Source organism: Podarcis melisellensis, assembly GCF_964234715.1.
Source record: "Podarcis melisellensis genome assembly, chromosome: 16".
Taxonomy (NCBI): Eukaryota; Metazoa; Chordata; class Lepidosauria; order Squamata; family Lacertidae; genus Podarcis; species Podarcis melisellensis.
Genome location: NC_138533.1, coordinates 14,677,363 through 14,704,712, shown reverse-complemented (window position 1 = coordinate 14,704,712; position 27,350 = coordinate 14,677,363). Strand labels below are relative to the sequence as shown.

The 27,350-nt window shown below is 45.5% G+C and overlaps 1 protein-coding gene across 3 annotated transcripts; it reads left to right on the top strand.

The window, feature by feature from the left end:
* Positions 1-26,409, top strand: DPF2 (double PHD fingers 2). Of its 3 annotated transcripts, XM_081893066.1 has the most exons (13): positions 96-169; positions 2,326-2,502; positions 4,339-4,499; positions 5,306-5,413; positions 7,533-7,696; positions 9,877-9,969; positions 11,783-11,861; positions 12,849-12,890; positions 18,460-18,597; positions 19,437-19,565; positions 20,918-21,030; positions 22,057-22,138; positions 23,650-26,409. In XM_081893066.1, exons 3-13 carry the CDS (start codon positions 4,367-4,369, stop codon positions 23,724-23,726), a joined length of 1,158 nt encoding a protein of 385 aa, XP_081749192.1. In that variant the 5' UTR covers positions 96-169; positions 2,326-2,502; positions 4,339-4,366; the 3' UTR covers positions 23,727-26,409. The 3 variants fall into 3 exon arrangements, with proteins under 3 accessions (XP_081749190.1, XP_081749191.1, XP_081749192.1); XM_081893064.1 differs by lacking the exon at positions 2,326-2,502 and having other exon boundaries at positions 1-169; XM_081893065.1 differs by lacking the exons at positions 2,326-2,502; positions 12,849-12,890 and having other exon boundaries at positions 1-169.
* The last annotated feature ends 941 nt before the right edge of the window (positions 26,410-27,350 follow it).

The following is a 27,350-nucleotide window of genomic DNA, read 5'->3' as shown; positions in this document are numbered from 1 at the left end:
AAGATGGTGGCAGCGGGGCGCATGCGCCATGCCGTGGAACTGAGTGAGATGCTTATGGAAGTCGCCCTGGTGAGCTCGAACGGCCGGTGGTGCATGCGCACTTAAGTACTCCGCGGCCCCAGGCGGCAGAGGGGAAGATGGCGGCGGTGGTACAGAATGTGGTGAAGCTGTGAGTGCAACTCTCGTTCTCCCCCCCCCTTCCCCTCCCCTGTTTGGTTCTAATGGTACAGCCCGAATCTCCGAGAAATGCTCGCAGGAGGGTCGTAGGAGAGACCATTCTGTTATCGGGGTGGACTTGGGGGCGGAATAGGAGGCGAGGGGGAAGCTGTTGGCTCTTTTTATTGTTCAGGACTGAAGTTTTTATAAATAAAAAATTAAACTCCCTTTCTGTGGGTGGAGGCTGGATGAGGAGAGGGGAGAGTGCCTTCATCTCAGAGTTTTAAAAGTGGATGGAAAAGAGGACACCTCGCCTTGAAATATCCCAAATTTTGGGTGGGGGATTGGAATGAGAAAAATAAAAGGCTGCTCAAAAAATAAAAAAACAGAGGAAGGCGAAGTAGAGCCCCCACGGGGGAGGAGAAAAGAGCAGGACGACCCCCCCCCACTTTCCATAAAGTCCCAAAAGAAAATGGGGAATGATGAGGAAAATGGTCCTTCTACCTCATGCCCCCCCCCCGGTGGAGCTCTGAAAGAGGCCGGGAGAAAGACAGCCTCCTTCCCTTGAAACAGTACTGTAATTGTGAAAGATAAACGGGGTGTGGGGAAAAGGGGGAAATACCCATTCAGGAAAACAGATACAATTTGTGTCTTCAGAGGGGGGAATACACCAGGTGGTCCCTCAAAAAAGTGTATGTAGGGTGGAGGTGGAGTGGATTTTTAAGAGGAGTGTGTGTCAAGAGGGACTATCTCATACCCTTAAAAAAAGTCTTTTAAATGGAGTGGGGGGGTGGGAAAGCAGGAAAAAATCACTCTTGAAAAGTAGGATTCCAGTCATAGGGGTAAGAATGAGTTTCCCCCCACTTTCTATCAGAACCCAGAAGAAAATTGAGGCGGGGGAGTGAAATGGATTTAAGACGAGAACATAATATACCACCCACTCAATTCAGATCTCCAGAAATAAAATGTGATGGGGGCACAATTAAAACACAACACAGCCACCTTCTCTTCCTCTTCTTTATATGGGAGATGAAGGGCGGCAAGAGATTCTGGCTAGAGAAGCTAGGGCAGGGATGGGCAACCTGTGACCCTGCTGGACTACGACTCCCATCATCCCTGAGCATGCTTGGCTGGGGCTGATGTGTCCGATAACATCTGGAGGGCAAAAGGTACCTCGTCCTTGTGCTACAGAAAAACAGATTCCCCCCCTCGCAATGTCAGGGGCAAGTTCCAGGGGGTGGAATAACAAGTGAAGAGATGAAAGTTGCATGCCCAGTAGGAGGAGAGGCTGGAGTGAAGAGCACAAAGACCCACCTTCTTGCAGGAGTTTAAAAGAAGTTTTCAGGTAGGGGAGAGAAGGATTTGAATTCCTGCCCCAAAGAGGCAGGATGGAAAGAGGAACCATGACCCATAATGGTCAGGACTCCTAATGGGAGGTGGGCAGAAGTGCAAATCGATGGATCATTGCTTCATTGCTCTCGAATGGAGAAAAAGTGAAGGGCCTGCTTTCCACATAAGAAAAGCTAAGCTTCTGAGCTGGTGTAGAATTTTAAGATGGCAACTTTGGCTATACAGTACGTGGCTGGTATTGGATATCAAGAAGTAATGGATGTAGGGTGGACCCAGGTTCCAGGTGTGGTGCCTTCTGGTTGTTGCTCTGGACTCCAGCTCTCATCAGCCCCAGCCAGCATAGCCAATGGTCAGGGATGGTAGGAATTGTCCCCAGAGGGGCACCATGTTGGCAACCCCGGGCATATGGAATGTTGGTACCTCTATGATACATTCTTGCAATTATGTTGTTGTTGGCATCCATCTATCTTGAGAGACAAAGGAGTGCGCCTCTGAGAGTAAAGTCAGACTGCTGCATTGGCAGCACCAAAGTTACCTCTCTCGGCGCTAGCCTGGGCAGTGTGTATGGAGCTCCTGGGCTGCCCAGATGACAATCCTCCCCCCTCCTTGGCCTCACTGATGTGGTCCAAAGGAAAGCAGAGCAATTTTTTTGGCTCTAGCTTGGCTGCAGGAGCTGCTGGAAGGAGGCATAGAAAGTGCCCTCCAACAGTCCTAGGGACTCCACTGTGGATTTGTGTAGGGTTTACTCCTTAGCTCTTTTCTTCTGAAGATATCCCGCAAGGCAGTGGAGGTTTTGGATCAGAGTTTTCCTTCTCCTAGGTGGGCTACCTTTCCAGGTTGATGAGCCACAACTGCTCCTCACTTACCACTACAGCTCCTGCAGAAACCACCTTCTTGACCATTGGGCCCACTATTGGTCTAGTTGACTCAATCTGCCAGAGCCTGTCTTCGCATGCAGGGGATGTTCCCATTGGCTACCCTCACATAGTTCAGTTGGTCAGTCGAAGCTGTTTCCCGGGTTGTGGCAATTTTCTGTCCTGATTTGCATCCTCTGAATTTCACATAGCTGCTTCAACTGATGATAGAGCACCAAGAGGATTATAAAACATTGTAAACAAGGTGGACTTGCAATTTAATTACCTAATTTTCTCTTTCATCCCTCCACTCCCCCCAACAAGCTTTTTTTCCTCTGGCAGCAAAGATATTAAATTCTTTCCCCCCAAAGCAAGCTGATGCCCACCAGTTTCTATTCCCTTCCCTCGGCTACTTTATGTGGCGAGATTGAAACACTAAAATTACTGTAATTATAGGCTGCTCAATTAAGGAAACTTCATTGCTGCCACACCACAGATTTTTAAAGAACAAGAATATAAATGCAAGCGATGTATTTTTTTCCTCCCTTTCCGCTTCGCTCTGAGAACTCTCCATCTGAGTCTTCACTAATGGGATTATTGAATAGAATTGGGCATTTTCCTTCTTCTGTGATTGTAATAGATTGAAAATGAGATGTGGTAATATAAAAAGCTAGCTCTACAGATGCCTCTCTTTTTTGTTCCAGGAAGGGAAGCTTAAAACCAGCTTTGTAATCAGAATTTTGATCCTGACACCTTAAAATTAAAGTACAGTGGTACCTCGGGTTACATACGCTTCAGGTTACAGACTCTGCTAACCCAGAAATAGTACCTTGGGTTAATAACTTTGCTTCAGGATGAGAACAGAAATCGCATGGCGGTGGCGGGAGGCCTCATTAGCTAAAGTGGTGCTTTAAGAACAGTTTCAGGGTAAGAACAGACCTCCGGAACGAATTAAGTTCTTAACCCGAGGTACCACTATACATTCTGCACCCCAGTTCAACATTGTTGCAATTATTAGCTGTGGGAAGGTCTAGCTTCCTGGATTTCTCTTTGTGTGATGTAGTCAATCAGTTGGTAGAGCATGAGACTCTTAATCTCAGGGTTGTGGGTCCGAGCCCCACCTTGGGTGAAAGATTCCTGCATTGCAAGGGGCTGGGCTAGATGACCCCTGGGGTCACTTCCAATTCTACAATTCTATAGTTCTGTGAACCTAGACTCTTGGTGAAGTATCTAGTTGGGAAAGACTTCCTCTAATACAGGAGTAGGCAGAAGGTATAGTTGGGTGCACTGGTAGATTTTGAGGTGATCTGCACTGGAAATCTTGAGGCAAGTGTTTCTGACGCCCAATGATTTAGCAATAGTGACGCAAAAAAAGTTCCCCCACAATTAGATTGAGGACATGAAGAAAGCTTGAGTGAAAACCATAACAACATAAAAATAGCTTGGATGCTGGATCACACTAAAGGCCCATCTAGTCCAGCATCGTGTTCTCACAGCGGCAAACCAGATGCATATGGGAAGCCTGCAAGCTGAGTATTCAGAGGTAGAACGCCTCTGACAGTGGAAGAAGAACATAGCCAACATGGTTAGTTACTGCTGATGGCCTTATATTCCATAAATTGGTCTAATTTTGTAAAGTCATCCATATTAGTGGCAGCAAATTCCATAGGTTAGCTAAGTGCTGTGCAAAGAAGTACTGTCTTGCATCTGTCTTGAGTCTTCCCACATTCAGCTTCAATGGAAAAGAGTGTTTTTACTTATGTTCCTCCCATCCTCTTTTAAATTCGCCCAGGAGTGGATCAGTTCTGGTCCCCTAAGCAAATTTATGGGCTGAGCATATGTTCAAGAGGCACCTTGCTCCTTAGTTGCAAATGGCTGGTTTGTGCATCCTGAGGTCCTTTAAGAACAAAGTGGATCTATCAAGCCTGAAGTTGGCACACCCATGTTCTAACGCATTCTTGCTTTTGTCTCCCACCAGCCTTGGCGAACAATATTATAAGGACGCGATGGAGCAGTGCCACAACTACAATGCCCGACTGTGTGCTGAGAGAAGTGTCCGATTGCCATTTCTGGACTCGCAGACTGGAGTGGCGCAGAGTAACTGCTACATCTGGATGGAGAAGCGGCACAGGGGGCCAGGTTGGATACACATAGGATGTTGAGAAAACTTGAAGCTTAGGGGCACCGAGTTTTTCTTATTTGGGCTGCAGTTTGTAACACTTTGGGGTCCGGCAGCAGATTTGCTTGTTTTTGATAAGGCACTGCACCTGTTCTTTGACAGCTCACCTGAGAAGTGGGTGGGTGGGGAGAGGTAGGTCTCTTCTTTTTCCTTCATGGAAATATCTTTACTCATTTCAGGGAGCCTATCTGCATACACTGCATTTATTGTCCTTTATTTATTGGTCCATATCAACTGTGCGGATTAGTGGCAAACTAGGATGGACGTGGGTGACGCTGTGGTCTAAACCACAGAGCCTAGGACTTGTCGATCAGAAGGTCAGCGGTTTGAATCCCCGCAACGGGGTGAGCTCCTGTTGCTCGGTCCCTGCTCCTGCCAACCTAGCAGTTCGAAAGCACATCAAAGTACAAGTAGATAAATAGGTACTGCTCCGGCGGGAAGGTAAAGGGTGTTTCCGTGTGCTGCTCTGGTTCACCAGAAGCGGCTTCGTCATGCTGGCCACATGACCTGGAAGCTGTACACCGGCTCCCTCGACCAATAAAGCGAGATGAGCACCACAACCCCAGAGTCGTCCACGACTGGACCTAATGGTCAGGGGTCCCTTTACCTTTACCTAGGATGGATTGTAAGGAGTAGATGTGTTAATTCCTGAAGTGAGGGTTGTTGGGGAAGTGCTCAAGGCTAGAGCTTTGAAAAGTCTGCATTGAACTGATAATCTTACTCTTTTTCTTCCTTTTCTGTCCTGGTTTGCTTTTTTTATCGGAAGGTTTGGCATCTGGCCAGCTCTATTCCTATCCGGCTCGGCGCTGGCGGAAAAAACGTCGCGCTCACCCTCCTGAGGATCCAAGGCTTTCCTTCCCTTCCATTAAACCAGGTACATATTTTCCTTTCTCTCTGAGCTGCTGCTGGGACTTCACTTGGGATCAAATTAGTTTTTCCTAGGGATTGGGGATGGGTTTGTACATCATAGCAAGTTGATTAGAGAGAACCTCTTCTGCCAGGGTGAGTTGCATCACCGACACAACTGTGCTTTCAAGAGCATCATTATCAGCATCTCTAACATTCCAGGTAAATTCCTGTTTTGATTTTAGTAACCCTTGGAAGTCTTTGAGCCCTATATTATTCAAAGGCTACCCCTTTCCCCATTTATCCCATCACATCTCTAATGCAGGGGTGGCTAACGAGTGGCCCACCAGAGCTTGTGGAACTAAACCTTTCATCAGCCCCAGTCAGCATGGCCAATGGCCACAGATGATGGAAGCTGTAGTTCAGTGACATCTGGAGGACCACAGGGTACCCACTGCTGTTCTATTACCACATAAGAACTTATTAAAGTCTTGATATACTGTCTTGATGAGCTGTTTTGGCTTGCATTCTGTTGTTGGACTCCAACATTTCTCAGCTCCATTCAGCATAGCCAATGGTCAGGGGTGATGGGAATTATAGTTCGGGAACACCTGAAGGGCCACAAGTTCCACATCCCAAATCAAGGCAAACCTTGAAGTTCTTTTAATGGGTCAGGAATAAGAATTGCAATTACACTCCTGACATGCTGACTTTTCACGAGATTCACACTTGGTAGCACATTTACATTGGATTTTAGATTTCTCCAGGAATGCTCACATTTTGGCAAAACACAGGGGAAGAGGAAATTTGTCCTAAGCTGGTAGGCAGAGCAATGGAGCCCCTCCAGCTTGGGAATTTCTTCCCTTCCCTTTCTTTTGCTGTGGCTGGTTCCAAGATTCCACAGCTGGAGGGCCACCGGTGATAACAGTTGCTTGTATTGGCTGTTAAGGTTTCTGCTTGGGCCAAGTATCTTGTAGCCAGGGACAGATGAAATAGGAGGGCCTTTACATGCATGAATCAAGGTGTTTGTCTGGCCTTGCTGGCCGAGCCAGAAATTGTAGTTGCTGCTACCCCTGCCCACCCCACCAAAAGCTGGCCTGAGATTGTTGGGGATGGGATGAGAGCATTTGGCGGCCACTTTCCAAAAGTGCACAGACTGCCTTTGAGCAGCAGAGCCCAATACTCCACACTCTGCCCCATCCTTTCCAATGCATATGTGCACAGTTCTGACTAGTCGGACCAATGGGATCACTTGGTAACAACCTTAATACTATACCCTTTGATCTTCATGAAAAAGACACACCAATCACATAGCCTGATTCTATGTGAGCCATCCACATAGTGAGTTGTGTCCTCTCATTTGCCTAAGGGGTGGTGGTAGCAATGGCATGTGACTATATTGTTCGCTATAGCATCCTCCCGTTTGATTTCTCTTTCAGTTTCAGGCCCTGCCTTCACCCAAATGTGTTCTTTCATCTCTCTGCCTTTTGCTTGTTATTCTTTCTCTTAGTTGCCTTAAAAAAACCCTCTGTATCCACTTTCTCCCTGCCATGCATAATTTTATATTTTTCTACCATGTTGCCTTTTATTCACCTTATTGGTCAACTAAAGAGCCCGAAATGTTGCAACCTTTCCTCACAGGGGAGGTGTTTAAAAGGCTTTGTTCCACAATGGGCTCTGCTTCCTTAACTGAGGTTCACAATCCCTCCTCCAGTGCGTTCTTTCCTTCCACCATGTATTGGAGCCTCCAGTCCTTCTCCTTTGGTGACGTGGGTGGCAGTTTTAGCAACGACCAGCAGAGGCCCTTGGTTGGCTCCTGGTTTGGAGAGTTCCCTACCTGGTGAGATCGAGAGTGTCTTGCTCCTTACTGACTTCCCGGAGAAATTTAAAGTCGTTCCTGTTTACCCAAGCATTTGATGGCTGACAGATACTGACCATGGCAACCTTGAAATTAGGGACTGTGAGCATATGTGATTGCATTAAAATGTCTTTAAAATTGTTTTAAACGTGTTCTTTTATTTTAAATAGTATAGTTTAAACATTTGGTGTTTATCACCCTGGGCTTCTCTGGGAGGAGGGGCAGGATAGAAATTTAAGTACATAACCAAAAAATTACATAGCCAACCCTCTGGATGTTACTTCTGTAGACACTGAGCAGACCCTAAAGAAAGAGGGTTTGATCTCTCAGGATGGCAGCAGCCTGGAGGCCCTTTTGAGGACGGACTCTCTTGAGAAGCGCAGTCTGCCCGATCCCCGTACTGACGAAGACAGCCTCGGCGAGTTTCCTGTTGCCAATAGTCGCGCGCGGAAGGTAACGGCAGGCAGAGGGTAGCATTGACTCTGTTTCGAAAGGGGGCTCCATGGTAACATATGAATGGCTCCTCGCATCTTCTTCCTACCTCTCCTCTGCTGTCCTTGCCTTTAACTACAGAAGGGATAGAAATCTTGCACCATGGAGACCTAGTTTTTGTACCCACAAAACAGAAGTTTGCTACATGAATAAATTGTTCAGATTTTTAACAAGTGCACAAACGGTTGCTGAGGTTTGAGCACTTAAATCCAGTTTACACCAGAACAAGGAGCTGTGTGGAGCTTTAGGCTCCTAGCCCATGACTTCTGGAAGTACTACTGATCCCACCACCCCTTGCTGTTTCACCAGCTTCTCCCCTCAGACATAAGGGCTCAAAACCTTCTTCAAATGCAGAAGAGGGAGAGAGCTGAGAGCCTCTTTTTTGCGTCTGTGTAGTAGCTGAGGAGTGCACAGCCGTACCCCTGCTGGTAGTGTCCTTTCAGCTTGTCAGACTGCTTCTGTCTCAAAGATCCTCATTGCCAGAAAAATCATTTTATGGACCAGTGTTTTGTTCCACTGCGGTGCTAGGCATGCTTCTCTCAGCCCAGCCCAAGGTCTCTTCTGTTGTTCCCCTGCTCCAGTTTCTTCAGCTTTATTTGTTCCCAATTCCACCCTTTTACTACAAACTATTGGTTTGGATTGCAAGAGCTTCCTTTAAAAAATTTTTAAAAATAAAAATGAACCAGAGTGGAATTTAGTGTGAAATGAAAGCCAGTCTATTTTGCAAAAACCATGCTGGGATGGGGGTGGGGGTGAAGCGAACAGGGAGGAGGTGGTGGTGCAATGACACTTTCTGGTTTTCATCAAGTTTTTTTGGCTTGGTGAGATACTGAATGTCATAATACACACTGGCTGCTTCCCAGGATCAACTCTAATAGCCTAGTAAGGCAGCCGAAGACGGAATGCTGTAGCTTGTCTTCCAGCATCCAGGAAGACAGGATGTGTGTGTGAGAGAGCAATAGAGAAAAGAGAGAAAGAGCACTTACTGATTTTGAAATGTGGGCATGAAATGCACTTTTTTGAGCCCATGCGTTTTCATAGAATCAAAGAACTGTAGAATTGGAAGGGACCCCCAAGGATCATCTAGTCCAACCCCATGCAATGCAGGAATCACTGCTAAAGAATCCCTGACAGGGAGGTAGAATATAAATGTAGTGGCAAATAAAATTATATATGACGTGAAGAAAGCAGATATAGAAGACTTTCTCTTGTTAACACCATGACCCAGGGTCATCTGATCAAGCTGAAAGGTACAATTGCAGAATTGTAGAGTTGGAAGGGACCCTGATGGATCATCTAGTCCAGCCCCCTGCAGTGCAGGAGTATACAGCAGCTGCATACGGGGATCGAACCTACAACCTTGGTGTTATCAGCTCCATGCTCTAACCACCTGGAAGATTCAGGACAGAGAGCAGGAAGTATTTATTTACAGAAAGCCTATGAAATCTGCCTCTGCAAGATGAGTAGGTGGCCCTAAATGGATAGTTAGGCGATTCAACAAATTACTAAAAGATGAGGCTGTCAGTAACTACTTGTCATGATGGCTGTATGTCTAGATGATGAAGGGAAGCCCTACAGCTGTTGTTGGACTACAGCTCCCATAATCTTTCTTGTTCGAGGCTCATCTTGAGTTGTAGTCCAGTGACATTTGAAGGACCACAGGTTTTCAGTCACTGGTTAGGCTCAGAGGTACCATGCCTCTTGGGTATCGTGTGCTGGGGAACAACAGTAAGAGTCCATGCCCAGCTTCTCAGTTCCCCATAGGTATCTGGTTGAAACAATGTGCTGGACTACATAGGGCACAGGTGAACCTTTGGCCCTCCAGATGTTGCTGAAATATAACTCGTGGGGATGATGAGAGTTGTAGTTCAGCAACATCTGGAGGGCCAGAGGTTCCCCACATCTGGGAATAGGCTTTTGCTCTGATCCAACAGGGCTTCTCTTATGTCTTTAAGACAGTTTTTAATGTTACCTGAAAGCTCTGCAGTGAAAATGAAACTATTAGGTGGTCATTGCCATTGGTCTAACTAGAATGCATTTGAGGGGATGCTTCTTAGCCAGACTTCCAAGTCTTCTGTCCGCCCCCTTGTCTTTTTGAATCTCTTTGTTTTCTCTTCAGTAGTCTTGCTTCTCTGTTCTAGCGGATCCTGGAACCTGACGATTTCTTGGATGATCTAGATGATGAGGACTATGAAGAAGACACGCCAAAACGCCGAGGCAAAGGCAAGGCGAAGGTACAGCTCACATACTGGGGCTCAGTAATGCTTGCTCAGTCTTGAGTCAGCATGCGCTTGGAGTCTGCATGGAGTGGAAAGGAGCACTGGGGCTCTATGGCAGTGGCAGGCAAGGAAATTCTATGGATGTCCCAAAATAGGTTGGGTGCTGGAAAGGAATGAACACTCTATGGTTGTAGAGACTAGTGAGAATGGGATGGGGGAAACATGTGGTCTTCCAGATGTCTTTGTACTACGGTATCCATCATCCCATCCTTTATGTGGCTGATGGGAACTGAAGTCCAGCAACACCTGGGAGGCCACAGCTTCTCCATCCCTGTCCAAGTATTTCTCAGTCTGCCTTTCTGTAGTTTTAAAAACCTTGTTGTCCCTGGGAAAAACATGCATGGACACTCTCTCCTGCCCCCATGCCCCAAGGCTAAAAGGTTGAAATTGATATAACACCATAAACAGAAGGTAATTGTATCCTTGCGGGTGAAGGGGGGATTCTGGGGCTATTATTGCTTGGCACAGTATTGGTTGTCATATGAATAATAATGAAATGGAAGAAGAAATTTGAAAAAAATCATTCAAAGCATGTGCCACTGTGGGGCAGTAGTGGATTGTCTTTTAAAATATTGCCAGCTGAGCTCATCGACTCTGCAGCACTTCATTAGTATGACTCCCTTTGCTTGGCTTTTTGATTTACTGAACTAACTGTCCTACCCTATTCTAGTGGTGAAAACATACTGAAAGACAAACAAAACAGTTTTAAAAGTTAAGACTTCAGCCCTGAAAATGTCAATTGCAACTGTTCCCTTAAAGCATCTTGGTGATGGCTGTGTTACTTGAGAAAGAGAATATGTGTGATTTTTTCCTCTTCTGAAGGTCATTGTATGTAAATAATGGAGCATCACATAAATGCATGGTGCACACCATGGCTGCAGTCTAGACTAGAGAAAACATTTAGCTGTTGTGGTGGGAAAGACATAAGTTTTTCTTCATGACGGATCTAAAGTTGAGCTGTTGGGGGTGGGGAAAGAGTTCAGTGTGGCACCTGTGATTATCTCCTGTCTCATAGATCTAAATAATGGTGGGGTCACTGCCTTCAGATCATACTATAATACTGTTCTTAGCCATGGATAAATCAGTTAATTTAATAGTCTCATAAAGGGCTTGAAAGTGTTTTTGAATTCCCTGGACCCACAAGAACTGTCCAGCAGGAGTACTAGTAGTTGTTATTATTCCTTGCTAGATTATATGTTCATTGGTCTTCCCGCAGCGTGGTGCCCTCCAAATATTCTGGACTATATTTTCTATCACACCCGGCATTCCCCCAATGTACACTCTCTAGATGTTGTAGACTACAACTCCCAACACTCATTGGGAGTTTCAGTCCAGGATATGTGGTCTGAAGGGTGCTAGGTTGAGGAAGGCTGGCATACACCATCTAGCCTGTATCATGTCTCCCAGTGTGGCCAGGCATCATATCTCTCTCTCTCTCTCTCTCTCTCTCTCTCTCTCTCTCTCTCTCTCTCTCTCTCTCTCTCTCTCTCTCTCTCTCTCTCTCTCCCTCCCTCTCTCTCCTCCAACCCCCAGCAACTGGCATTACTCAGATCCTTTTATGAATAACAGCTCATTTGCCATGAATTTGTTTATTCCCCTTGCTTCACCCTGTGGCACTGAATCTGCTTAACTTTCCTGCAGGCCTCCTTAACAGCTACTTGATTTGTTTCAGCTCCACTTTATGTCACCTCAAGGTTTTTTCGGTGAGGGGTTGTTGGGTGAGGCATTTTTTCCCTTGCTCATGACATCCTCCTCTCTGGCTTCCTAGGGCAAAGGAGTTGGGAGCGCCCGGAAAAAGCTGGATGCAGCCATTTTGGAAGACCGAGACAAACCGTATGCCTGTGACAGTGAGTAAGAAGGCGAGCCGTGCTGTGGGACACAGCTGTCGTGAGCAGAACACCTTTGCTTTTCCTAGATAGGAGGAGGGTGGGGGAATGGAGGATGGAGAGGTCAAAGCTTCTTTGAAAGAGGGGCTGCGTGAGCTACATGTCCTTGGTCCCTTGCTTTTTAATTGAGCTTCTTGGAGGCTATAACATTGCTTCGATGAGATCTTAGGCTGATAAAATGATGCCTTATATTTGCCTGGTGTGCAAATTTTCCTGTTTCACAGAGCGCTTTATTCTGGCTGATGAAGAGTTCTGTGAAAGTGCACAAAATTACATACTTCTGCACCAGCTCAAGTCGGTCCAATAGGAGCCAATGTTCTCATCTCCTTTGGGACAGACTTGGCAGACTAACCCAGTCTTGTCCATGCAGGGTCTTAGCCCTGCCACCATTGGTCCTCTAAAATGGAGACATTGGGGATTGAGCCAGGGCTTCATGGATACAAAGCAGGTGCTCAGCCACGGTGCTCCAGCCCTGCCTTCCTCTGGCATATCCCAAGACGTGTATAGACCTTGGTATCGCTTTACCAGTCCATTGGGGGCTGTGTTTGTGTGCAGACACCCAAGCTATGTGACCAGCCCTGCTGCGTGTGGCTGCCTTTGCCAGTTCCATATTGCATGATTTTTCTGTTCTTTAGAGCTGCTCCCTGTGTGCCAATCTGGAAATGAACGCCCGTGCAAACCTGGTTATTAACGTAAAAGGTGGGGGGCAATTGGCCAGAATTTTCAAAATTGCAAACAATGAGTTTTTGAAATTACTTTTCTTTCTCTTCTCCTTTTACTGTCCTGTAAGAATTTTATACTCCCCCTTTTTACTTTAAAATAACACCAGTAAGCATTTTTCTTTTCTCCCTTTTAATCGTTGTATATAGCTTTACTGTGTGCATGTTATGTGTGTGACCTATAGAGTGTTTTCACCTTTTCTCTCATTATTCTCTTTCTGTATTTCAGATAGTTACAAACAAAAGCATACCTCGAAACCTCCTGACCGAGGTAGTCCATTCTCTCTGTCTTGCTATTTATTTCCTCCTGACTTTGTTCTTCTGAAATGTTAGTTTTAAAAACTCTTCTTTTTTAAAAAAGCAGGTCTTTTGATGCAGGGCACAAAAAAACCCTTCCCTCATATGATAATGCAGTTCAGGTTTTTATTTAGTGTGTGTGACCTAATAGGGTTAGCACCCAGCTTTTTGGCCCGATTCTCTCCAAGTTGCTGTGGGAAAGGTGATAAATTTTTGTCCGGAAATTTGGATAAATACATATCTCCCTCAGTGGCTCATAGCAATTAAAATTCAATAAGCATTGTTACTGTAAGGTGCTGTTCATTGAGTTGGGAAGAAAGTACATAAGGATGTTTTGCAGTAGATTGGCAAGGGATTCTGACTCCCTATTGTCTAGCAGTAACAAATGAAAAAGCTTTCCCCTCCCTTCCAGCCCCAAATTAGGTTGCTGAAAAAGAAATGGGGAGCAGATTTTTATATCAATGGACTTGTGAGCTTCACTGTGCTACTAACCACACATTCCTGGACTCATCATGTGCTCATAAGCGGCACCCTGTTCTTTAAATCTTGAGAGTGTGTCTGCCCAGCTACTGTGCAGGTGCTCTGCTTGGTGGACCTAGTAAAACCACCACCACCATCACCAAGCCTGACTCCTCACCCCTGGCATACATGAAGAAAAATAAATCTGTCTTTGCACTCAGGCTTATTTAATAGCACAATCCTGTCTATGTCCACTTAGAAGCAAGACCAGTTGAATTCATTATGACTTCCTCTTAGAGAAGTAGGGTTAGGATTGTGCCTGAAAGGAGAAGAGACACAAGGGGAAATGGGTAGAAGGGAGATGGATTTGCCTGACCTAGAATTAAGTGGTGAGTTGCTACCAGGCATTTAAATTCTTGTGGGACTGGGATGATGTTCCCTGCCTGGTATTTTTACTGAAAAGGAAGTGATGCAGTTATCTAGTAGCCCTTAGGCTGGTGATGGGCCAGGATGTCCTTCGTCTTTGCCCTTGTAGTCATTTCAGATGTTTGGAGGTGGGAAGCAAGTGTCTTGAAACTGTTTCTTCTCTGGTGGATCTTCTCTTTGTCTGATCGCCTTCTTGGAAAAGTGGGGGGAGACTTCCACATGGTCTTGATCTCTGGCTAGTGACAGAGGCTAGAGTGGCCTTCTCTTCACTCCTGCAGTTGCAGAAATTTGTCCTTTGGTTCTGACCCAGAGGTCGGAAAGAGAGGTGGTTTTTTTTTGTTTTTTTACTCTCAGTATGTGACTTTGAGTTCTTGCTTCCTGTTGCTCCCAGGGCAACAGGATCTGCCACACCAGGAGTATAGCCTTAAAGGCCACAAAAATTAGTAGCTCACAAATACTCACACATGCCCATGGTTCTTATTTCTGGCCTGAAAGGGTAGGTGGGTAGAAATACGTAAGAGCCTTTTTTGTAAACTTGGCACGTTCTGATTTGCCCTGGGTGATCAGGCTATTTACAACTTGGCACTGCAGGAGGTTGAGTGCTGCAGAGTTGTGTCTAATATCTAGTTTCCTTGAGAAGATGCTGGATTTTGCTTGGGGGAATGGATGTTGGCTAGTGAAACTGTTGTGTATTTCTGCTTTCTCCTGTGACTTCTAGTTTGACTTGCTTGCATGAGTCACTTGGCAGTTTTGGAACTGCAGACCACCTTTTTGTGGTCTTTGCTTGCAGCACTCTGTCGTTGATCTGCAAGGGCTTTGGTGTATAGCAGGGATGAGGAACCTCTGGTCCTCAATATGGGCTGGGCTCTAACTCCCATCCATCCCAGCCAGCATGGTCAGTGGTGATGGGAGTTGGAGTCCAGCAACATCTGGAGGTCCCCTATCCCTGGCACATAGGCTGAGTTCTTCCTATCCTGGATAGCTGTTGAATATTATCCTCCACCCTACCTAGCTAGGTGTGCTAGGCAGCCAAGTTATTCCTTCCAGAGCTAGATAATGTATTAACACGGTCCCAGGGTCCAAAAGGCCTTGGAATTTTATAAGCTCTGTTAATGATAGGCTAAGCCCTGAGTCTTCAGTTTTCTCTGCCCTTTGAACTCTTGCTCCTTCTTATAGCCACTTGAACCAAGGGCCAATGCCACCTTTGGCCACAACCTCAACCAGTTATGTTTCAGTTTAATGTTTCATTCTTTTAAAAGCATTTAAGCATCATGGGAAAAGGTACCTCAAGTATTATTGCAGGCTTCTGAGAAAGAATTTATATTTATATTTTGCCTTGATTTATTGTTTTTTTTTAAAAAAAACTCCCAAAATAAATCTAGAGTAATTTTTGTGGTATTAAAGAAGCCTGTACCCAATAATGAGCTTTATACCATCATTTTTCCTCTAGTTGTATTTTGACACAGTGCACATACACAAAAACTTGAATGATCTACTATGTCATTCTTCTTCAGCTTTGGGTCTCTAGGTGTTGTTCGACTATTACTCCTTCCATCCCTGTGATCCTTAGATTAAGGGCAGTATAAAAACAACAACAACAACAACAACAACAACAATACTGGGACCTGTGACTGTTCTCATAGAATTGTAGAGTGGGAAGGGACCCCAAGGGGTTTTTACCACCTTCCAAGGGAGTCTGTTCCCCTCTCAAACACCTCTTACTGCCAGAACATTCTTCCTAATGTTTAGTCACAATCTCCTTGTAATTTAAATCCATTGGTTTGATGTTCCTGAACTAAGCTCCCCCCACATCATCCATGGTCATTGGTCATCCTTGCTGGGGCTGATGGGAAGGCTCTTACATTTGCTTGCCTTTGATTTGTCAAGCAGTGCAGCCTGATTTTACCCCTCCCTCCCCTTGGAATTAGCCAACCAGAGGAGGAAAGGGCGCTGGGCAAAGGCAGGGTGGCAACTCAAACTGCTAACCTCAGGCACAGCCCTCATGTGGCAGAGCCCTCCGAGCTTGCTGAAGAAGTTGTGGAATGGCAGGATTGTGCTATTCTGGGAATGTTTGCTCACAACTCTGAGCAGAAAAGAAACCCACAAGGGTAACCCCTGTCCCCTGGCAATCCTGCCCAGCCCTTCATTTGAAGCCTATAGAGAGACATTTCTTTTTCTTAAAGCACTGAAACTCAGGAGCATCCAATGAAGCCGAATATTTGAAGTTTAAGGCCAGACAAAGGAAGTCCTTCACACACATAGTTGAACTACAGAATTTGCTCCCACCAGAGGCAGCGATGGCCACCAACTTAGGTGACTTTATAAGAGGATTAGAGAAATTCATGGAAGGTCAGACTACTAGTGGCTATTAGCCACAATGAATTGTCAGCATCCTTCGGGGGTCTGGATGCAAGCTGGCTAGCCCCTAGCTGGATCATGCCCTTCCAGCCGTGACGATCCCCCGATCTCTGGTGCGACGTAAATCAGCGACTCAGACTTCAAAAGCCTGAGCACGCTATATTAGCAGAGCATACTGCGCAAACAGAACAGGTGTGAGGCTTATGGAAACATACTAACAGCTAAAGATTTATTAAGCATAAATCAGGACAAAGAAAACATGTCGTCTCCCTTTCTTCTCCTCAGAGAGACAGTGAAAAGCAAAAGCTATACACAAACGAAAGTTCCCAGCATACTGTGCTGGGATTTAAACAGACATGTGACACGTAAGAATCCCGTGTCTCCTCCTTAAGGTGGAATGGAAATTCTCAACATGAATATGTTATCCCTCCTCTGTTGGAGGCAGTGTATGCCTTTAAATCCCATTTGCTGGGAATCATAAAGGAGAACACGGGTGCAGTCAGGCCCTGCTTAAAGGCTTCCCATAGGGATCTGGCTGGTCCCTGTTGGCCTGAATGGGCTTTTGGCCTGTTGCCAGGTTCTTACCTTCTTACATCTATGCAAGTCTGAAAAACTGATTTATTTTAATTTTATTGTTTTTATTAACGAAAACCGAGAGTCGGTTCTGCAAAGGAAAACATCGGAATGAAGCAAATTTGCAGAGTATATTCAGCCTTGCCTCCATTTTCTGGTGCCATGAGCAAGTGGGCTACAGGAATGAACATAGGACTTATTTATTTTTAACTGAGAATTGTTGGCTATCTCAAGTATCCCGACCCTTAATCCCAGATACGTGGGTCTGGACTGTTGGTGAGAGAAAAGCACTCTTCTGCCCAGAAGCACGCAATGGATTATATTCATCTAAGTTCTCCTTGGAGTAGACACAATTGGAAATTAATGGCTCAGCTACTGTTGAGCATGACTGATACTGGATACAACTCACTATTTCATGAACAAGGTCCCATTGCAGTGTGTGTGTGTGTGTGTGTGTGAGAGAGAGAGAGAGAGAGTGTGTGTGTGTGTGTGTGTGTGTGAGAGAGAGAGAGAGAGAGAGAGAGAGAGAGAGAGAGAGAGAGAGAGAGAAGAGCTACTTTGGAACCACAAAAGAGGACGGAGGTTGTTTTTTTCTCCTGCCGCTGCTCCAAAGTGAGCTTTTTTTTGGTAAGCTATGTTGAGCCTCCTTGGAAGCAGCATGTAGCAACCACTGCCAGCATAGGCTCCCTACTTAATCAGCTGTGTTTACACAGCCCTTAAGAGAGCCATTACTTTTCCCCTGCAAATTGGCTTTCCAGTCGCTGTGCAAAAGACTTGCTGGACTTAATGTGCTTTAGAAAACATTTGTCTCCCTCCCCGAAATCAGAACTTGATTAGACCTGGAGTGTTTATGGGAGATTGTGTGTTTGTGTATGTTCCCCAGCCCCAGTGGGGTTTTTTCCAAGCAGTGCTCCTTGCTAGATATGGCTCACTTCCTTGTTTCTGTGTCTTAGCTACTTCTAAATCTGGAGCATGCTGTTTTGGTGGTTCAGGCTAGGCTGTTGAGCTGCGGGTATTAATCCCTGCTCTCCTTTAGATATCCATAATGCAATTCTGAATCAGAGCCAGATCTTCAAACAAATTGCTCTTTTCTTTTTGCCAAGGACTTGAGGGTGGAAGGTGGAGGAATGGTGGGGTGGCAATTGGGGAAGAGTGGACTTGCAGCAAGGCTGAAGAGCTGTGTAGGGCAACTAAAAGCTGGCCACTAGAAATCTGCTCTTAGCTTTTCCCTTTCTGAAACCAGACAAACAGGGTTTCAGGTCGTTCTTTCATGAGGGCCAGAAACATGTGCTGTGCGTGTTAAGAGTCTTTGATTACTTGGAGTGCCAGACATACACAATTGTGTACTATCCCCTTTGTTCATTGCTGTTTGGTTGGGGGGGTGTGGAGATGCTTTGAGAGCATTCTGAGTGCAGGTCGCAAAGGGTGTTACGACATGAACTTACCACTGTGTTCAGAAATCTGGTTCAGGTGCTGAGCAAAAGCAAATATTTCCCCCACCCTTGTTTTGAGATTTGTGCAGTTTCTTTTTCTGTGACAGATTGACACAGTGGCACATTGAGGGGATGGGCAGTGTGTGCTTTTTTGGGGGGGGGGGAGAAGGGGATAATGATAGGCTGAGAATGGGATAATTTCATTGCGAAGGGAAGTGGGAGGAAAGCAGCTCCTCTGGGGATGGGAAGCTCAAACCTGTGTCTTGTCTGCCTTAAAATTTTCTTCCTGTTCAGTCTGTGGGAAGCGTTACAAGAACCGTCCTGGGCTGAGTTACCATTATGCGCACTCCCACCTGGCTGAGGAAGAGGGGGAAGACAAGGAAGACTCGCAGCCCCCCACGCCTGTATCACAGAGATCTGAGGAGCAGAAATGTAAGTGTCTTCTTCTTCTTTCTGGGGCTTTTCTAAACTTTAAGATCTCTTTATGTAACAGTTCTCCTCTACCCTAGCTTAAATTGGATCTCAAGATTTGCCCTGGAAAAAGGGATAGACCAAGTGCAAGTCCCACATTTAACTGTTGTGTTGTGATGTCGGGATTTATATGAGCCAATTGAAAGACTAAGGGAGCCAATTTCAGCCAGAATGGTGGCACGTGCTAGCAAGTGACCAAGCTTGTCGTGCCTTGAGCAGCTGCATGTGGAACCATCACAACCAGGACTGAAGGGCTGGACCAGGGGTCAGCAATCTTTTTCAGCCGTGGGCCGGTCCACCATCCCTCAGGGCATGTGGTGGGCCGGACTATATTTTGAAGAAAAAAATGAACAAATTCCTATGCCCCGCAAATAACCCAGAGATGCATTTTAAATAAAAGGACACATTCTACTCATGTAAAAACATGCTGATTCCTGGACCATCCGTGGGCTGGATTGAGAAGGCGATCCTTAGGTTGCCTACCCCTGGGCTGGACCTACGTATGTCCGAGCCATAGGTAAGAGCCAGCTGTTCTCTTTAAGCAGGCTGTGAATACAGGGTGAGCATAAAATGATCAGGATGAGATGCTGTAGCCTGTATCCTGTAGTGGCAATGGGACAGTGCTACTTAGAATGTACACAAGAAGCTTTTCTCTTGTGGTCACCCCTTCCCTTTCCTTTGAAAGAAGCTGGGCTGCAGTTTAAAAATAATAAACTCCCCCTAGGTCTGGGTGGAGTGGTGGGGGTGGGGCTCTGTTTTGACTCTGTCTTGTCATTGATTAAAACACCTTTTCCCAATAGCCAAGAAAGGTCCGGATGGCTTGGCCTTGCCCAACAATTACTGCGACTTCTGCCTTGGAGACTCCAAGATCAATAAGAAAACAGGGCAACCTGAAGAGCTGGTTTCATGTTCTGACTGTGGACGATCAGGTATATGAACTGTGGGGAGCGGTAGGGCCAGATCCTGCCAAGAGCTTGGGTGTCCTGCTTACGTTTTATGGGTTTGCTTGGCATTCCACTCCTGATCCTTCCCACCTGCACCTTCCCATGCTTGTTGGTTTTGGTCCCAAGAACAACCTTTTCAAAAAGAATCTAAACAAGAGAAATGAAGTAGGCTCAGGAGGCATGTTCTTACAGCTGCCTCCTGAAGCCGCAATATTTTTTTTTAAAAAAACAAAACAGTTCTGTTGGTTTTTGTTTTTGTTTATAATAATTTTTTTTTACTGATTTTCCACATTTTTAACATCTTTACAGTAATCATTTTTCATCTCTTATTTATCAGATTCTTTTGACCTCTTGGACTTCCCTTTGTGGGTTCTCTCCTTGTCCCATAATTAATTGCATCTTTTATGTTTTCCAAATAATTATATAAATCACAAGTAAAATGCAGTAAAATTTCACAGTAAAGTATCTTCACATTCCTGTCAGTGACTTTAAAAATTTACAGTGATCTTTTAAATAAAGTAAGAATTTATTCCAGTCCTTTTTGAATACTTGATCTTCCTGGTTTCGGATCTTTCCTGTCCATTTTGCCGCCTCCGCATAGTCCATCAGTTTCGCCTGCCATTCCTCTTTCAATGGCACTTCTTTTTGCTTCCATTTCTGGGCTAGTAGTACTCTCGCTGCTGTTGTTGCATACAGAAATAATCACTTATCTTCTCTCATAATACCCATAATTACCCATAATACCTAATAAAAAGGTTTCTGGTTTTTTTAAAAAAAATTCCTTAAACGTTTTCTTTAACTCATTGTAAATTATTCCAGAAGTCTTTATCACATAACCACCACATATGGTAAAAGGTACCCTCTATCCCCTTACATTTCCAGCATAAATTTGAGCTCGTTTTACACATTTTTGCAATTTTACTCTGCGTCAAATACCAGCGATACATCATTTTCATAATATTTTCTTTCAACAAGTAGCATGCAGTAAATTTAATTTCTTCCTCCCATAGTTTTTCCCAATATGACATTTGAATATTATATCCAAAGTCTCTAGCCCGGTGTATTATAATAACTGCCTTAACCTCTTCATCCTTTGTATGCCATTCCAAAAGTAATTAACAATATTCTGTTTGGTCTTATGTGAACATTGTGAGAATAAAATTCAGTAGCGCTTTCCCTCTTCCTGTCAAAACGCTTGCCAACCTGGTTTTCCTTGGAGAAAAGATGAGCAGCAAATGTGATGAAGAGGTGCAACGTCTTTGTTTGTTTATCCGCTTGCTGAGGTGCCCACACAACCTTCCTGTCTTAATGCCTGTCCCACTGTCTCTCCCCACCAGGGCACCCTTCATGCCTGCAGTTCACACCAGTTATGATGGCGGCGGTGAAGACCTACCGCTGGCAGTGTATTGAGTGCAAGTGCTGTAACATCTGTGGCACCTCTGAGAACGATGTGAGTACCCCTTCTCTCTCCTGCCCCTGCCCTTTGCATGACTGAATCCCTTCTCCCTGTGTCCTTTCATCCTGAATGTCCCTCTTTATATTATATGCCTAAAAGGTCTCAACAATTTGCATCTGGAAATTTAAATGCATTACACCAATTCATGCAAAACTGTAACATTCTCATAGACACCCCCCACCCCCAGTTACAGCCTCAGGAAGCACACTTCCAGTAGAACAAAATCCACTCATTAAAAGCCTGGTGGCAGGCGGGGTCATAGGCCAAAGTGGTTGGAGCAAACAATGTAAATTTTAACCTTTTAAAAATTTTTTTTACAGTAGACCACTTTTACACGCACCCCTCGTTCCATCCTCTTTCTAGGCAAGTGACAAGTGTTTATCAGAGGTCAAGGCTACCTCCCAGCCAGGAAAAAGATTGCAAGGATAGTGCAAAGCAAAGTCAATTAGGGGCTTGGCCTGGGGGAGAGCTCTGAGGGCCAGATAGTACGATCTGGAGGGCCACATCCATTCCCCAGGCCTTTAGTTCCCCATGGTTGTCTTGAGTGCTGAAGTGTGGCAGTGGCGTGCATTCCTCTCTAAGCTCCTTGAAGCAAAGGTGGGATATAAATTGGATAGATTAAACTGCAACACCTTGATTTTTTTTTATATATAAATTTTTATTAGGGTTTTTCAATACAAATGCATATTTAATAAAACAACATTGGTTATTTAACATCTTTTCATTGCTACTTTGGACTCCCTCACGTCTCCCGCTCCCACTTACATCGTTGTGAAATTGTTTCCAAGCAAATTATCATTTTGTTCGCAGTCTTGGGTTCAATCATTAAAATACAGTCTCTTCCTTTCTCTTAAAAAATAAATAAATATGTACCTTCCTTATTTCCCTTATATTTAAACTCAAATGCAACACCTTGATTTTTAGGGGTGCAGAGGACAGATTTTCTCCCTTTCTGAAAAGAAGTGGAATAATTTGCATTCTCCTTTGTTCTGGCTTTTCTTCCCTCCCCATCCTGCTTAGGACCAGCTGCTCTTCTGTGACGATTGTGACCGTGGCTATCATATGTACTGCCTCACTCCACCCATGTCAGAACCACCGGAAGGTGAGTACTTCTCTGCTTCCCCGTTTGCATCTTCCCACCTTTGTGTGATTTCGAGTTTCTCTTGGTTTTTGCATAGGGAATCCTGGAGGCCATAGTTCAATGATAAAGAGTGACTGCTTTGTAGATAAAAAGCCCTGGTTCAATTTCTGGTGTCTCCAGGTAGGACTGGGAGAAAGACACCCCTGCCTGAAACCCTGGAAAGCTGCTGCCGATCAGTGTGGACATTGCTGAGCTCGGTGGATCAAGGTTCTGACTCTGTATAAGGCAGCATCCTATTTGGGGGCATAGAATAAAAGGCTGCTCTGCACAGCTTGCTCACCTGTTTTGTAATTAACTGGCCTGCAATTTAAATAGAGTAAAAGAAGAAGAAGAAAAGTTCCTTCTGGGCCTCATTCTGCTTAACAGATCAAATAGGATTTTTCTTTCTTTTTTTTAATGCTTTGGGATTTTAAACCTGCCTTAGCATGCCAATTATATAAAAGAAGAAAGTTTGCATGTAGCATGACATGGCAAAATGCTGGTGACTTGTAGCAGGCAGTTTGCCGACTCATTTCCTGAGCAGGCGCTGACTTGGGGTTTTGAAAAGACGCTTCCAGCAACAGGCCCACAGCCAAAGGTAGCCTGTGTTAATCTTAAATCACCTGTTTAATCTTTACACCACTTCTTTTGAGTCGCAGGTCACAGCTCAGGCTTTTTCGAGGCCTAGTTGGAAAGGGCTTCCAGTCAAGGCCCACAGACTGCCTGTCTACTGTAAGACCAGTAGAAGGGGCTGTAGGTTTGGGGCAGAGCACACATTTCACACATGGAAGATTCTGGTTCTCATCCCTGACACCCCTGCTGTGGCGTCAAGTTCTGCTTGTTTACAGTGTGTGTCTAGTGTAACTATAATGCACCCCACACACTCCAGAGAGGACAAGTCACATACCTGTAAACAAGGAGGTGAACAAAATGACACTCTGTGCACTGCTGTCTGCTGTGCTTGAGTTGAGTTTGCTTATAAGTCGCTTTTCCACTGTGACCTTGGTGGCTCACAATAAACATTTACTTATTATTAGCACATACAACATTTGAAACAACTTTGTGTTTCAAAACATACATTAAATTCAAAAAGGGCAAAATCAGCAATTCAAAAAGCATGGAATAAATTTGATATTACGCTAAAATAACCAAGTACTTAATGGAGACCCTTTCTCAGTATGTCCCGTAGTTTACGATCAGGGAGTATCTTCTCAGAGTATCACTGAGTGAACTTTTGAAGAAAGGGTATCACTTTTGGAGTGAACAAGACTTGCTTGTGCAGCATCCCTCACCCAAATTTAACAGCAGCTCAAAGATGGGTAACCTGGCACCTCCCAGATGTTGCTGGGCTACAACTGCAGTTCATCATAATTATTGGCCATGCTGGTTGGGGTTGTTGGGAGTTCATGTCCAACATCCTCCAGAGAGCCACTGGTTCTCCCACTGCTGCAATAGGTGTCTTATCCCTCCCCCTGCCCTCTTTTCTGTTGCAGGAAGCTGGAGCTGTCACCTGTGTCTGGATTTGCTGAAGGAGAAAGCCTCCATCTATCAGAACCAGAACTCCTCCTGATGGGCGCTGGGGCAGCAGAGAAGAAAGGGAGCTTGAAAGAGGAACCGCCAGTTGTCCACTACCTTGCAGGGCTCTTTTTTCCCCTTTCTTGGTTTAGTCTTTTTCCTATGCTGCCTCCCACTCTTGGTCAGTGTCTCCTTCACCAGTCGGATCCAGCCCCTGCCAGCTCTCTCCATTGTCCTCTGCGCAGCGGTTTTTGGGTTTAGAACTTCTCCTTCTTTCTCTCTCTCTCCCTGCTCTCCTGGGAGGGAGGATTCTCCATGCCCTTTCCTCACTTGCCTCCAGGCTGGCTGAGAAGCACCAAACAGATCATCATATCTACGGCCTTAATACTCAAGGACAAATATATATATATATATGGAAATATATTCCGACCGAACTGGGCTTGCTGGGAGGAGGTGACTCCTTCTCATCTCACTAACATTGTGCTATTGAATCAACAGCTGATCTGCAGGCTTCTATGTCTCCGAAAGCAGAGCCAGCAATTTTAAAAACTTTTTTTTTTAAACACAAAACCACCACGAGCACTCTTGATACTACCCACAGGGCTTATAGGCTCCCTTCCAGCCCTTGACCACCTGTTCCTCCCTCTCCATAAGAAAGTGGTTATATAATTACAAATGGATCCGGTTCTGGTCTGGAGCAGCCTCCTAGACCTGAGAGAACTCTGGGAAGGCATTGTCCAATGGAAAACCTACCTTTGGCCTTCAACAGTGTGGACCAGGACTTGGCTCAGGCAGGTGTGAAAACAAAGTGACTTCGTTTACCTCAGTCAGGGAAGATCTTTTGAGGCTTCCCCTTGTCCTGATGGAGGCTGGATCCTGACCCAAAGAACCCTCCTGTTGTTAACACAAAGCACCATTGCCTCCTTCCTTGTTTTCACACACACAAGGCTATATATATATATATTTAACCAGGGGTTGTGTTGGGGTGGGGGAATTGGGGTTGGGGGAGCAGAGAGAGGGTTCCAGCACTTTCCCCCACCTCTCTTTAGCAAGCCCTTAACCCATGGGGTGTTGACTACAGCCCCTCCCCAAACAGCATTTGTGTCCCATGGTGGGTTTTAGTGTGTTTTTAATTCTCGGGGGAATGTTTCCAGTCCTGGCACCATTTTACATTTCCCCTTGTATCTTCCTCCCACCATGTGGGCCTCTACAGAATATGCGAGTTGCTCGGAGGTGGATGAATGGAGGGCCGGCAGCTCTTTCTTCCGTGGAGCAGGGCTTCTTGGCAGGAGTTGACCCTGGTCTCCCCCCTGTGCTGCGTGCCTCTCTGGGGACATTGGCCACAGATCTCTGGGGTTGCCTGTGCAGGCCACTTCTTTTTTTCTTTCCCTAGCCTCACTTGATGCCTATTTGCTGAGTCCTGGTTTCCCACATTCTCTGGGTGCCCCTTTGCAGGTGGAAGGCAAGCCCTTATACCTTTGTGCTGCTCTCCAAGGAGAAGTCAACAAGCTGGCATGCGGAAGTCTCCTCTCTTTCCAAGAACAGAAGCTCTCTTCTGCACCCACCCTGCCTCCCCCCTTGGTTGCCTTCTTCACCTCCCCACCCCCACTCTCTGGAGGAACCGGTCCTTAATAAGAAGTGACATTTTGAAAACCTTCCTTGGAAATTTCCACCTGTCTTCCCCCTAACCCCCTTTGTATGGCACCCCATTTGGGGAGGAGAGGTGTTTTTCTCTGGAATAGGGTTCTGTGTAATATATTAATGATGTGCCTGTTTTTTCTAAAAATTGACTTCATACCTACCTCCAAAGCCCCTTGCCCCAGTCATACATCCTCTTGCACTCCCCCCAAATGCATCCAGCCCTTCTCTGCCTGCAGCTTTGCAGAGGCAATACATGAAGACTCAGGGGGACTGGCAAAGCAGAGGGGGCTGCTTCTTTTAGAATAGCTTGCCTCACCGAGTTAACATCCATCCTGTGACTGGGCACTGCAGCCTCTTGCCTCACCTTTCCCTAAGGCAGGGGTGGGGAACTGATCCCCCCCAACATATATTGTTGGGCTATGGCACCCATCATCATCTCTTGACCCACTGGCCTTGCCGGCTGCCGGAGCTGCTGGGAATCGGACTCCACACTCCCAGCCAAACCGCAGGAAGGGTGCCATCCTTGCTTTTGTTCTCACTACCCCGCTAGCTAAGGTGGGTCTTAGTGGGGCTGTATTTGGAAGGGGAAAGAGGCACTTGGGGAACCAAAACGGAAGCTTTCACCCACCCACGCTTGCCCTCATTCGCTATGCCCTGTGGACTAGAGGCTTTCAGGATTAAAAAGGTCCACAGACTCCCCATTGAGTCTATAAGGGATGTCAAGAGAGGTGGAGTCATTGTGCACTTACAGCCCTGGATCCCCTTGGGGGCCGCAACCCCACACAGGGAAGCCATTTTGGTTTCTTTAACCTTGCACTTGATTTCTCTCCCATAGCTGGTTGGGATTGGGTAGGAGGGAACAGGTAGAGGTGGCCTGTTGATGAAGGGGGGTGGGGAGGGCAAACCTTGCATTGGGGGGAGTTGCTGTCCCAACCCCAGATGGGGGCATGTCCTCATTCAAAGCATCACACCCGTGTCTTAAAACTCACAACCCGAATAAACACCAAAATGGCTTGTTTGGACTAATTATTTTTATTGCAGTCTTTTGTCTGTGGGGGTGGGTTGAAAATAGCTTTTTTGCAGGGGATTTTTTTTTTTTAAGCAGTGTTGCATTATGGAGATTTTATGCTCAGGTTAGATCTGTTGGTTTGAGGGAAGGGGAATTGGGAAGGGTATATAAGAACATGGTCCATGTTCTTTTTTTAAAGTGGGCTTTGCTTCAGTGCTCTCTGCATCTTGGGGAGGGGTGGGCCTTGGGTTTTCAAACCCACATCCTTTCTATTCCTTGAGCACTCAGAAGCTGATCAGAATACCTCATCTCCCCCCCCCTTTTTTGCCACAAGTTGATTCTGCAGCTCCTTGCACCTGGATTCCCTCCTGCCCAGCCATTACCAGTTTTACAATGAATTGGTGGCTATGTTTCTCCCTCTCCCCAGGCAATTACTGTATTTTGTGCTCTATAAGACTCACTTTTTGCCTCCTAAAAAGCAAGGGGAAATGTGTGTGCGTCTTATGGAGCAAATGCAGGCTGTGCAGCTATCCCAGAAGCCAGAACAGCAAGAGGGATTATTGCTTTTGCTGCGCAGCGATCCCTCTTGTTGTTCTGGCTTCTGAGATTCAGAAATATATTTTTTCTTGTTTTCCTCCTCGAAAAACTAGGTGCGTCTTATGGTCTGGTGCATCTTATAGAGCGAAAAATACGGTAGTTATGCAGATAATTTTATTTTTTAGGTTTGGAATTGGTTATGGTATGCTGAGGCTCTTCACCGCCCCCCACATTTTTTTAAAAAAATGCAGCTGAATCTAAAGTGTGTTTTACCTTTTTTGTTTTATTTTAAGGTATTGTAATAAGTATTAGCGAATAAATCATTTTTACACAGAAAGCGCTCTCCGGTTTCTCTGTCCAACAATCATCTGGCGCTCTGGGATTTTTCTGGGTTTTGATGCGATTAGGGGAGTGGCAAAGTGTTAAGTTTCAGGAAGCAAAAGGGTAGGAACAAACGAGACGTTCTCTAAATGGAGAGAAGTATTGAATCGG